Source organism: Parus major, chromosome 9 (assembly GCF_001522545.3).
Source record: "Parus major isolate Abel chromosome 9, Parus_major1.1, whole genome shotgun sequence".
In the NCBI taxonomy this organism is placed as follows: Eukaryota; Metazoa; Chordata; class Aves; order Passeriformes; family Paridae; genus Parus; species Parus major.
Window position 1 is genome coordinate 17,174,221 of NC_031778.1, and position 13,006 is coordinate 17,187,226.

A 13,006-nucleotide genomic window follows, 5' to 3' on the forward strand; every position below is an offset into this window, starting at 1 on the left:
ACTCAAAAGCAACACATGCATTTAGGCAAATTGATTGTTTTGAAAATCAGTAGCATTGTGGGCACACATGCCTACATGTCAGGGACAATTTTAACAACAGAACATACGGTCTTACATGGAATTCTGATTATACTGCCTTTTGGAAGTAGTTCTTGGAATGGAGTGGAGGAACTGATTTGCAAGGTTAAGATTTTCAGGACAATTCATGAATCAAAATAGAAGGAAAAATGGAAGAATTAATTTGTATAAAAATCTTTGCTCTATACTTGTCAGGAAGAAAGTTGCTCAGTATCTGTTGCCTTCTCAGCAGCTGTGAAGGATATGAGCCACATCCTTGGCTGCAGTGAGGCTGGCAGGGAATGAGGACACAGTGGGGTTCATGGGCAGAGGAAGGATGTGATAGTCTCAAAGATAGTCTCAACCTGCAAATGTTTCTTTGACAACACCTTTAGACCACAGCACTAGAACATCCTCACACAGAAGTTATTACAGCTTTTTGCCATCAGCAACAATTCAGAAGTACATGATCAGTTGCTAAATTATGGGAAGACTGAATTATTTCCTAGTAATTATTTTCAAAGCTGAGGAACAGAATGAAACACATATGTACAAAGAAAATGGGCAAACAAGGGTTATTCTTTAATGTGGTTTATCAAAGACAGCGTGTGTAAATTGCAGTGAAAGTTAAAATTTGCTACAGTTTCATATCAAAAAGTCCTATCCTAGAATCCTGTCTGCCCAAAGGCTGTTGGCAATCTCTTGGGATACTGAGAAAGCCACTTCTCAGTATGCAATGATTTTCAAAACTAGAAAACAGAAACGGTGCTCTTCAATTTAGTGTTTTATTTACATCATCTGCTTTAAGAAAATATTTCAGGTGACAACAGAACCAAAGCCTGAGTCTTGTTTCAGCATCAGCCCAGATGCAGATCTAGCCAGGGTGCTGTGGTCATCACTCCTGGGGCTGCAGCTACCGCTGTGTCTGATCCTCACTCCCCAGCATGTGCACTCGGGCCACAGGAGAGGCGCTGCACATGGCCCTGTGGCTGGCGTCCCACACTTCTGTGAGCCAAAAGTGTTGTCTTTGTGGGCTGTGCCCTGCCAGCCTCACGGTGAAGGCTGGGGCTGCGGGTCTGGCTGCCTTAGTGCCACCTCCTGGGCAAGAGTGAGAGGGAACTTCTGTGAGACCTGAAGGGAAGCAGAGTCTTTTGCTGTGATGTCTCAATGTCTTCTGACAAAAGGGGTCTCTTCCCTACCTGCTTCTCAGAAGTGTGTATATCTTCACCACCTAGAACCTAGGGGCTGGTCATTCTTCTGGGTGAAATTAAAAGTGTTAGGTAGTGAGTGTTTTGAGGTGGTAGGAAAGCAAGTTTCTTCTTTAACAATATTTACAGCCTTGTGACTCTGTAAACTTCACACAGGTCCCCTTGTTCCTGCAGTTAAAGTCAAGAGACATGAAATAAAGAGTGACCCAACTCCCCTGGGGTTTGAAGGTAGGAGTATTTCCATCCTGCATGAAAACCTCGTCTGATATTATTCACTGAATTCACATCTCATCACAGCTGGTGGATGACACTGGAGTCCATCAGGGGGTTGGGGTCAATTTATCTGCATAATTGGGATTAAGACAGCTTTACTGTCTCCCTTGTCTGTCCCCTGCACTCATATTCACCTAGGCATGGGTCTAAATTAAACCCCCAGTTCTCTGCCTGTTTTGGGAAGTAAAGCTCTAGATTGTCACCTGGATCTGGATTTGCTGCCTGGCTCTGCCTCCCTCCACAGGGAGCAGCAGCAGGGAGCCAAGGGGCTACTTTTCACCTTCACCTGCAGTCCAGTCACTTGCATCCCTCCTCCCTTGTTAGTGTCTACTCCTAATGAGAGAAGCAGGAGCCATATGCATGAAGACTACAGGAGAGGCTAGACTGTGCATTAATAGCCATTTCAAGTGCAGTGTTTCATTTCAGACAAGCAGAATTTCCACCAATTTGTTGCATCAGATTCATAAATTACTGTTTAATAAAAAATATCAAAGAGTTAAATTGGGATGCTGTTCATCAGCCACTGAAAGATCACCAGCTTCCACTGTCAGCTTTCCCCTTTACCTGATCATTTGCCTTAGGGGGTACAAGGAGACAGATAGCTCTGCTGCAGGACAGGCAGAAGAGAGATGTGGGCGGAGGAATCCTTTCATAGCATTGTGTTGTTCTGCACAAAATCTTGGTAGGAAGAGCTGGTGAACAGGTCAGTGATGGAATTGGTGAAATATTAGAGCTATCTCCCATGGCACTCCCAGCAGAAGAGGAGACTGGAACAGAGAAGTTGGAAGAAACAATTCAGAGACAGCAGAAGTAGTTTCCCTGTTTGCAGAATATTTCCTTTTGCCAGTGACCCCTAGATACATGTTTAGAACAATCCTGGCACCCAGCACCAGAGTTTCCCAAAGTGTGGGGTTTATGCCTTGCTTTCCTCACTGACAGATGCCCTGATCTCAGCATTCCCTGTAGCTGCAGAGGCAGAGAGGATTTTAAGGTGCAAGAACTATCTGCAGCATAGAACTGACTTGCTCCTCACAGGCTAAAAACAAGGTACTGCTGCACAGCATCCCTCACCAGACTGAGTATCTTTAAGTAGGAAACAATGAACATTATTTCCCCTCTACTAGAAGATATTGCTGCTATTACCAGGGCTCTGACTGAGGTAATAACACAATGGAATCTCCCCCCAAAATCCTGTTGCATTCATCAAGAGTGAATTAATTAATTTGTGGCCTACCTGGTCCCCCTTTTGCTGCTACATGGATTAGGATCAAAACCACAGGATTATCAGCTACAAAATGATTTGAAATGTTGCAAGGAAAATATGTTAAAGATGGGTAAGGATGCTGTAATGAAATAGAACACTGCACTGTTCACTCAGCAATTGTCTTCCTTAATTAACATCAATACTTCTGTTTGATTCATTTCGCTGTTCTCTGTCCTTCTCAGACTTACAGTTTTTCTGTGGAATGCTGCTGTCCTTTCACTCATTTGTGCTGGTCATGTGTCTCTTCTTTTATAACTGTTGGACCACAGTCCACCTGTTTGTTAAAGAGACTGTCAGTTGCAGAGGTGATGCAGGAATTCACTTTGTACTGGTTGTCTGGTCACTATTTCACCTTGAAGACACAAATTGTACTTCCTGTCACAGATGCTTTTGAGAACACCATTTTGGCCCAGACTAAATGTAATGCCGGTTCCACCACGAGATCAGTGCCTAGATCTGCTTCACAGACAGGTAAACAAAATTAAAGTATTTGTAAACTCAATTTGAGAGTGCAAACTAAATTCATGATAATACTTACTCTCTTTATAATAAGGAGCATTTTTGCTTTTGGTGAATATTATTTCCCATCAAAACAATGAAACAACCAGCTTGGATCACTAGCTTAGAAACAATGCCCCAGATTCTGGTTTTCTGAGGTCAGGATAAAAAAATTCTTGTAATTGAAAGCAGAGAGCTCAGAATTTGATCTTATTTTATAATAATTAGGCATGAGACACAAGCTGTTTCTTAGTCTGTGAAATTAGAATAGTGATTTGTATGGAAGAGGGAGGCTGATGCATGTATCTGTAAGGAATTCTTGTTGGTGAGGTTTCTAAATTACAGTGGCAAAAGACTGTGGAAGTTTTGTCTAATGGGGTGGAGGAATATCTTGTTCTCTTGGTGTTGGTAGTCCAGCCTGTGAATTTAAACTGAAATTGCAGTAGCAGTTTGAAGTTAATTAGAATCAGAATATTGTTGTATGTTTAGATTTTTGCTAGTCTTGCTGGTGTGAATAAACTGGTACAGGACAGTGTCACTTCAGAGGCTGATTCACACCTTTAGAAGTACAGATGACCAGACCACACCTGTGGGGTGGTAGCTGGGGATGCAGCTGTGCTGGAAGAAGGTCCCTGTGTCCCTTGTAACTGGGTTGCAGTTGTTGGAGCAGACAGTTCCTGGGTGGCAGAAGGGGCTGCAGAGCTGCAGGACCACGTGTTGTACCAGCCGGTGCTTATAGCACGGAGGATGTGCATGGGGAGGGATTCAATAAACCAATTAATAAACCTATTTCTCCCAGATCAGGTCACCTTTCTGTTTACTGCCTGAACTGCCTGGCTTTGGTTTTGTATTGTCTCAGGCCAGGTTTTGGTGTGGGTTGAGAGCGCTGGGATGTGCATAATCCCACTGTGTGAGCATCTGTCTCCGTGCCTTGTGGTCAGAGCTTTGTCTTGTTGAGAGCAATGGCCCACAGGATATAAAGAACTTGGTTCAGCATCTGCTCAGCCCAAGTCCCTGTGAATCAGCTAATGCCCAGCAGGTACATTAATTAGGAAAGCACCTGGTAAATTGACTAATTCCATTCAGCTTGTGTCTGTCAGGGTTGCAGAATCATTTGGTAGATCCAAGGTCTGTTTCCTCTGAACTGGACTGTAGTCACTCCCATCCCCACCAGAAAAGTGACAGGCATCAAGTGCATCAAAGTGCAGATGATGAGTGTCATCTTCACAAAAGAGCCTGAGCTACCCTTTCACCATGGGAGCCTCAGGCAGAGCCTCAGTTTCCCTCAGGATACATCCTATGGACATGCCTTTTTAGGTGAAGAGAGACTGAATGTTGAGCTTGGGCTGGAAATCTCTCACTGAGTCCATTCCACTGGGTTGGGATGGTTCTGGTGAAAATCATGCAGTAAGACAGGTAACAGCACAAATATGACTGAGATCTCTCCTCATCCCCTGGTTGTCTTTGTGCCTTGCTGTTTACTCTGTTCCTTCCCTGCACTTGCAGCCTGCTCCAGGGTACAGTAAATTTACAGGGTAAATTGCTCAGGTGGTAGCATCACCTTGGGGTGAGATGGTGCTCAAAATTCCATGGCTTTGTACTTACTTAAACATGTGCAGGTAAGATGGAAACTGAATGATTGGGGCCTTCTGAAAGCCATGTCAGCACAAGTTATCATTTGCTCTGCAGGAAGATTCCTGGTCCTTGTTTTTTGTACCTCCTGAGCTGAAGGGATTGAGCAATGCTGAGCACTGGAAGTATCCATGGGTATGAACACTGCAGCCACACACGCTGCTCTCACACCAGGGACAGCAAGTGGTACAGGCTTTTAGAGACATAATAATGGCTGTGACATAATTTTTATGGCAAAACCATGGAATAAGCTATAAAAAAGTGCCAGAAATTTGGTAAGTGGAAGAGTGGGAAGTGAACCTGTGACATTTATTTTACAAAGACTGATTCTCAAAGAGGCTAATGTCTGATAGCTAACTCTTTCTGATTTATCTCTTTTGAAAAGGTTGGCCCACCAGACAAATGCCTTCTCTAGACACATTTGAAGATTTTGAAGCCATCCCTTCCAGCATGGATGAACTCTCCAACTCTTCTGATTTGGAGGAAGAGACAAACCCTAACAATGTAATTGATTTTTAAAATTACACTGCCCTTTCCCAGCACAACTTCCTCCTCTCTAAGGTTCACAATGTAACCTGCAAAGGTTGGGTTCATACCAGCCTTTAATCCATGGATGTGTGGGAATACAAAAGATGGAAATTTGATCTAGGGTGTTCTGAGATTATTACAAGACTTTTGTTGATCAGAATGAGGATCATAAAAAGTCACTCATACTTGTAAGCTGTCACTTTGCCTGCTACAAAAGTGAGGGAAAACTCTGAGTCACTGAAAAAGTAATTTCAGATTTTTTCAGATAACTTCACCTGGAGTCACAAACCCAATTTTTATATCAGAATAATGGCTGGTGGGTTAAGCCTGAAGTCTAAATACAGAGAACAGGTCTATCCAAATTTTGAACAAAGTTTAACCTGGTCATGATAAAACACAATTGCCTACTCTGGCAATCTCTGCCAGCTTGTAATGCCTAATTCAGTATTTAACTGATCTTGCATAGTGTTCTCTCATCTATACTGATTTTATTTATGGTGCCTTGTTTCATTCATTTTAGGGGGGCAATCTCTTCCGGGTCGAAGGCAGTTTTGACAGCTGTTTCCCAGATTCTCTTACCCTTGAGGATGGAGATTTAGTGCAGTTTGTGCAGGAAGGAGAGAATGGTCAATGGTGAGTATGGCAGAGAGACAGAACTGGACAGGTAGAACAGCCATAACCTCCTGGAAAATATTCAGAATAATGTGAAAGTCTCTTCAAAATCAATCCAAATCCACTCAACCCATTGATCACAACATGAAAGAGGCAGTGGGAGGCATGAACACACAAAGCAGCTTTGGTTAATTCCACCTGGGTGGCTTTGATCCAAAATGCTTGTGATATGAGGTTTAAGGGACAAGTTTCTGTAAAGGAAATGGGTGGGAATAGTTGGGCTTTTGACACCAGAAGGACATCTGTCAAAGGCAGCACCCTCCTGTAGGATACATCAATAAAATCCCCACACCTTCCACTGAGAAAAATTTAGCCCCAAAATTTTAAATATGTGACAAAGAGGAATGAGACTGCCCCCCTCAACTCACCTATGCTTTGGTGTATTCATTTTCTCTTGCTGACAAGAGAGTGTTAGGAAGAGACCTGCCTGGACATCTGAACTCTCCCTTCACATGCATTTTGGAGGGAGAAGATCTGATCTTGAAATGCAGTCAGACCCTTCATTCAGAGCTGACAGCTAAAAGGGGAGTGAGGTCCACAGGATAAAGTAGCTGGGAAGTGAAATAAACTCATCCACCCAAGGGTGGTATTTACAGCATGAAGGATGGATGATATGAAATATTCCTTTTCTTCAGCTCTGAATTTAGAATCATAGAATCATTTGGGTTGGAAAAGATCTCCAAAACTGAACTATGAACCCAGCACTACCAAGCCCAAAGGCAGTATCCCAACCACAGGACAAGGCTCTGCTTCCTTGTCACACAGCCTGCTTGCAAGTGACCTTGCTCTGGGATAGTGGCTCACCATCTGACACTGCAGAAACTGACACCTGTAGGTGACCTTCTCACTCTCCACAACTCCCTGAAAGGTGGTTGTAGTCAGGTGGGGTTGGTCTCTTTCTCCAGGCAGCAGCTGACAGAACGAGAGGATGCAGTCGCAAGCCACACCAAGGGAAATATAGCTTGGATGTTAGGAAAAAGTTTTTTACAGAAAGAGTGATAAAGTACTGGAATTATCTGCCTGGGGAGGTGGTGGAGTCACCATCTCTGGATGTGTTTAAAAAAGACTGGATGTGGTACTCGGTGCCATGGTTTAGTTCAGGTGTTAGGGCTGGGTTGGACTCGATGATCTTGAAGGTCTCTTCCAACCCAGTGATTCTGTGATTCTGTATGGATACCTGTAGGACTGCCCTGGGTCCTCTGCCTTCTTCCTTAGTTTAGGAAATAATAGCCCAACACACACCTCTAAGAAACACAACCCCGGGAAAGGCAATGTAGGAAAATTCATTGACTGTTTTCTGAGTTTCAGGTTAGTGAAGAAACTGGTCTCTGAGAAAAGCGACTGGGTTCCCTCCAGTATATTGCAGCCAGCAGAGGGGGACAGTAACAACATAATTAAGAGCAGCAATGCAGGTAACAGAGAAAATGTGCTACTGGTTTGGTGGCTTTTTTCTCCATACTGAGAAAGGATGCAATAAAAAAAAAAAAGTGATAGAAAAGTGCACTTTCTGTATTCAAGTACTCACCTGAGTGCATGTCTGTGCTGCATTCCCCGGTGACATGGCTGAGCCAACCTGAAATTTGGTGCCTGGGTGTCAGAGCTTGTCAGGCACGACAGCTTTTAATTGTTTTCCCCTTTCTGAGGAGAACTTGAATCTTCCATCCAGCTTCTATGGCTATCAGTAGTTAGACTGGCTGCTTTACAGCGAGCCCAAGTGTCTCACACACAGGGTGTGCCTGCAGGACAGCTTTGGTCCTGGCATGGATAGACTCTGGATGTAGACCAGCATCAGGGCTGTGCTTCTGATCTAGGTTTGAAAACATTAAAATTTCATGAACCATTACTGCCTTCATCATATTTCACAGCTAGCTCCAAAAGCTGCAGGAAGAGCTGATCTGGCAAGATGTCAGCCAAATCAGCACTGAAAGTTATCCATTCTCAGCTTTGGTTCTGACCTAACACCCAAACAGGTTGCACTGGAAAAGCTGAATCTGAGCATCTCTGCAGATCAAAGGTTTACAATTCTAGACCAATATTTGTCCATCCTTAAATACAATTTACCAAAATGTGTTCTGCTTTTCTTCTGGTAGCAGAAGAAAGCAAAATCTGGCACAGCCATTCCCTGGGGATCTGCAATGGAGAGCTACCAGCACTTTATTCTGAGTTACTGATCTCTTTTGATTTTTTTTTGTTTGTTAAAATATTCAAGTTACACAGCAAAAGAGCCTCTCTTGCCTTTTGTGAAGGAATTAGGAGAGCAGTGGAATTGTGATTTTATGTTTTATTTTATTCCAGGCTTTTAACAAAGAACCATAAGACTGTAGGTGGAAAATCCTGTAGACTTATTGTAGTGACAATGCCCATGTCCTCCCTTTCAGACACATACAACGATTCCTGCAGCACAGCCTCAGTAGAGTCAGACACGAAGGAAAGTGAGGTGGCCAAAAGCTTCCCAGCAGAACAGAGGGCTGGCAGCTGAACAGCAGGACCAGCCTTCCTCAGGACCCCGTCCACCTGCCTTTATCTTGGGTGGACACTGGATCAAAGCTGCCTTTCTCACAAGCTCTAAGGTTCATAATTCACTAATATTTTATCAATGTGAACAGAGGAGAACTGTGCTGTCCACCTGGCAAGCTGGGAAAAACAAACTTGAAAGGAGCATTAAACATCCAGAAAACATCAAACCTACCTTCAGTATTAGAGGAGAAAAATGCTTCTTGCATTGATTATCAAACTGTTTCAGAAGATGTGGCCTAAATTAGGTCGACAGCAGAGCTGAAGAGTTTCTATGCACGCACCTTTTGGCAACTTTGCTTGAGCACCACATCACTGCAGAGGGGCACGTGGTGGTTATGAGTCCTTGCTCCACCCTGGGGTCACCTGGAGGTTTTTCCATTTGCTTGCCTCTGGCTGTGCCTTCCCTGTCCTTCTCAATTCCAGCTGATACATCATCACAAATGTGCCCTTTTTGCTGTCGGTCAACACCAAAAACACCCCACTTGAGGGTGGCTGTGCAAAGGAGACCTGGCTGGGACCATCAGAGGGGCTCTGAGCAGCAGTGACGTGACTCCTCTGCGGTGGCCAGGGAAGGCCCTGCTGCACACAACATTCACACCTGGAACGCTGCAGGTGGCAGCTCCTGGCTGGGAGGTGCAGGGCCAAGCAGGGAAGTAAAGACGTGTAACAGCTACTGTGACAAAGAACACTCTGAACTCTTCTTACAGCCTAAGTCAATCCTCTGCCCCCTCTACAGTCTCTGGTTGCTGGATCACAACTCTTTGCATTTGGTGCCGAGAATTCAGTTGAAGGCCATTTACTGTCACATGTTTGAGTAGACTGCATGCTTTTCTTGTGTGCTGGGCTATGAGTAAATACATTTCACCCCTCATTTGGAATACACTTAAGCATTGCAAATAGGCAGTGAGCATTAGATGCTCCAATGAGTGGATAAAGTGTTGATGTTAAATACTTCTTTCCAGGACGTTTGATGAAAGGCAAATCTCTGCCATATAAGGATGTAATGTATAATATAAAGTGATTACAGATGTTATGATTCCTACACAAGCCATTAGCTCATTTAGAGCAGCTGTTAAGGCATGAAGGCATTTTGATGGTAATTGGGTCTTAGGTCCCACAAAAGCTGCTAGTACTTTAGTAAAGATAAATATTGACTAAGGGTTGCAAACAGGCGAAGATCAGTCTAGTAAAAACTCAGAAGAAGCTCAAGAGTGAGTGAGTGGCTTTCACTCTTAGGGATATTTTGTTTAACCCTCAGACTAGTAGTGCTTTATGTAAATAAAGGGCACTAAAAGCACTAGAAATGGAGATGAAGCAAAACCAAAACCCACTCTTTACTAATTGAGCCTCTGAGCAAAGCAGTAGGTGTGTGTATCATTTCTGTTCTCACCTCCACAGGGACTCGAATGTTCTCCTTTGTGTCTCAGTGGAGGCTGGCGTTGCAAGTACCTTAGTGTGTGAGTCAGCATAGCTGTGGAGCAGGTAGATAGTCCTGTTTGAGAAAAAGCCTTGGAGCAGGTAAAGGCTTAGTCAGATTTCTTTTGCCTATGAAGACTTATTGGTTGATTATAAGTTGCACTGTGGTGATTGATTCCCATGGCTCTTCTACCCCTCAATATCTAAACTCTGTGATTTTTGACATTTTCTGTTCATGACTAAAGGACCTGAGAGTTCTGTACCTTTCTGGAAGCTATTTTTGTCCTACAGAAGTAGGAGCTTGCTTGTTTTTGTTGGTCATTTACCTCAAAAATGACATGTAGGCTCTCAGGAACATGGATCCTCTTGGTCTACTGTGGTTATCAGCATTTTGCAGGAGGAATTGATTCCTTTCAGTCCCCTAAGGAAATATGCAGCAACGTTTTCTTATAGTGCAATTACTTTATCCTCTCTCTAAAATGGCTACATTCTGGTTTCTCTATTACTAATTTTTGCACAGGAACAGTGCTGCTGTCTACCCCTGCCCTAAGCATAGGAGAGGGAAGGGCTAGGGAGGTTTGATTGCACATTAGTGAGTATAGTAAGATTTTGTGTGTGGGAGAGAGAGATAGGGAAGGGTTACCCTGGGTATATGAAACTGCCAAAATGAAGATTTGTGACATTGCTGATGGATGCACTTTGGAGTGGAGTTTATTTATTATTTTTGAGGAATCTCATTCTGATTGTGAAATGGTAGCGAGAAGTCTCTGAACTGAAGATGAGAAGTCAAGTGCTGTCAGTCCATTTCCCACCTCTGCATGAGCAGGGTGAGAGGTGTGCTGGTCCTACATCCCCTGGTGCCCTGACACCTTCCTGGAACATGGGAGCTATGGAATTTCCTGCTAAATGCTACATTTTACCACTTATACAAAAAGTAAGGACCCTCCAGGGAAAAGCAAAGCATTCAACCCCATATGCCCCAATGTGCCCTCCAAGAGTGCCACTGGTGGCATCCAGTGGAGCAGTCTAGAGCTGGAGCAGGGAATGGGGTTGCTGAGGAAAAGGGTCCTCTCCCAGATCCAGACCATCTGTCATGGCAACTGCAAAGGTAGGGGCTGGATTATTGCATTCGCCTCCCTACTTTGCTTTTGAAAGCTTTTCTTTTTTCTTTTTTTTTTTGTCTGAAATATGTTATGTTTTATCCTGCTGGACCAAAGTTTGAGTGTGTCCTGCTCCATGGATGCCCTGGGAATGACAGGTCTCTCTGTCCCGTGGCTGTGCAGCTGTGGAACAGCACTCTGGTCTTTGGGAGCTGCCTGTGCCGCAGCTACTCGGGCACACTGAGCCTGAGCAGGGAGCTCACAACCATTAACTGTGTCTTTAACCTTCCTGCAGTGCCAGGTGCCTGTTTCTGCCTCCACACAGGGCACAGGGCAGCCCTGGCAGGGTCTCCTGGGCAGTGACAGGGCCACTGCAGGGCTGGCTTTGGGAAAGAATGAGTTCAGTGACAGACCAGGCTGCTGACAAGTCCTAGCACAGCCCACAAAGGAGTAACCTCCTGGCTTTGCTGATGAGACAAAATGGGGTTTGATGACTTTTTGAGTTTTTTAAATAGTATGCAGGATAGTCTTTTAATTAGTGTATTTCCATCAAACAAGGTAATAATTAGGGGAATGACTCTCCATGTACAGTCTAGAAGATGATTTGGTAAAGCCCAGCAAGACTAATGTGTATGTTAGGGTATGCTTATTCTGTCTGTAGGTCTTTGACACCATCCTTTTCAGGTAGATGGATCTAAAAATCATAGTTTTCAAATAAGGATTTCCTTTCAGTGTTGTTTGGAGATGATACAGTGACCATTTAGAAGTCATTTAAAAGCAATGGTTGTGATGGAGTTTTGGCTGTAGAAGACCCCAGATCCCAGGTAAATCCATGCTGCAGCAGCCCTTGCTGCTGCCCAGTGCCTGGCTGTGCTCCCTGGGCCTGGGCTGGTCACACCTCCCCTCCAGGCTGAGGGTTTGCCTGGGCTCTCCTCCCTCTGTGCTGCTGCTCTTCTGCAAGTTCTGCAGAAACTTCACATCCTCCAAGCTGCCCTCAAAACTGCTCACTCAGGTGTGGCTGGGCTGCAGAGTCCTTCCTTACCAATGGCACCAATGGCGAACAGAGACAGGCAGCTGCACGACACACAAGACTTGCTTTTAGTAAACCAAGCTAAAATAGAACCAGGCCTGATCCTCTCCTCTCACCTTGAACCCCACCAGGTGGAGAACCAGACCAGTGGTCGTTGTCTTGAACACAAACAGCTGCAGCCAAACCACCTCTGAGCTCTGGCTTTTCTCTCCAGCGACAGCAAATCTCTGTGTGTTTATGTTCTGGTCGTGTGTGTGATGAGAAGCCATTTTATTATCTATGATTTTCTTAGAGTCTTGATATTTCAAACAGGATTGGGTATGAGAAAGGCCGTGTGCTTTCTTTCCAAAAATACTCAAAGACTTCAAATATATATATATCTGATTAGAAATATATAAGAATAATAAGAAAAAAGATCCAAAATGTGTATTTCTCCTTGCAGCTGGACTGAAGTAGCTGCTAAGATTTCCTCTCCCCAGCTGAGAATTGGTACAGTTTGTTTTTCTTACATGATTTCCATGATGTTGATAATGATGTATTTGTATATTGTGACTGATGAGAGATAATCAGACAGGGAAAGAGCACAGAATTACCTGTCCTTTTTTCCAGTCAAGACAGAATGTATGAATTTATTACAAGAAAAAATGTGCAAATGAACTTCCTGTAATTAGGCCATTCTGACCTGTGTAGAACCACACTTTGTTTGAAATTTATAAAAATTATAACTAGTACAAAACCCTGTGGTTGATGTCTCTATATGAAGCAACAAGTAAAATGAGATATTTTTTTTTCTATTTGAAATAAATGAATT

The 13,006-nt window shown here is 43.8% G+C and overlaps 1 protein-coding gene across 8 annotated transcripts in view; it reads left to right on the forward strand.

Annotated features, from left to right (window-relative positions):
* MCF2L2 (MCF.2 cell line derived transforming sequence-like 2) overlaps window positions 1-12,987 on the forward strand; it is a 157,080-nt gene extending 144,093 nt beyond the window's left edge. For 7 of the 8 annotated variants that reach the window (XM_015637655.3, XM_015637653.2, XM_015637656.3 and 4 more), the window contains 6 exons: window positions 1,422-1,493; window positions 3,187-3,273; window positions 5,318-5,436; window positions 5,981-6,093; window positions 7,441-7,544; window positions 8,511-12,987. In XM_015637655.3, coding sequence (XP_015493141.1) covers window positions 1,422-1,493; window positions 3,187-3,273; window positions 5,318-5,436; window positions 5,981-6,093; window positions 7,441-7,544; window positions 8,511-8,611 — 596 coding nt within the window. In that variant the 3' untranslated portion in view covers window positions 8,612-12,987. The remainder of the gene's footprint in view (window positions 1-1,421; window positions 1,494-3,186; window positions 3,274-5,317; window positions 5,437-5,980; window positions 6,094-7,440; window positions 7,545-8,510) is intronic. The other variant, XM_015637660.2, reaches the window with a different exon arrangement.
* The last annotated feature ends 19 nt before the right edge of the window (window positions 12,988-13,006 follow it).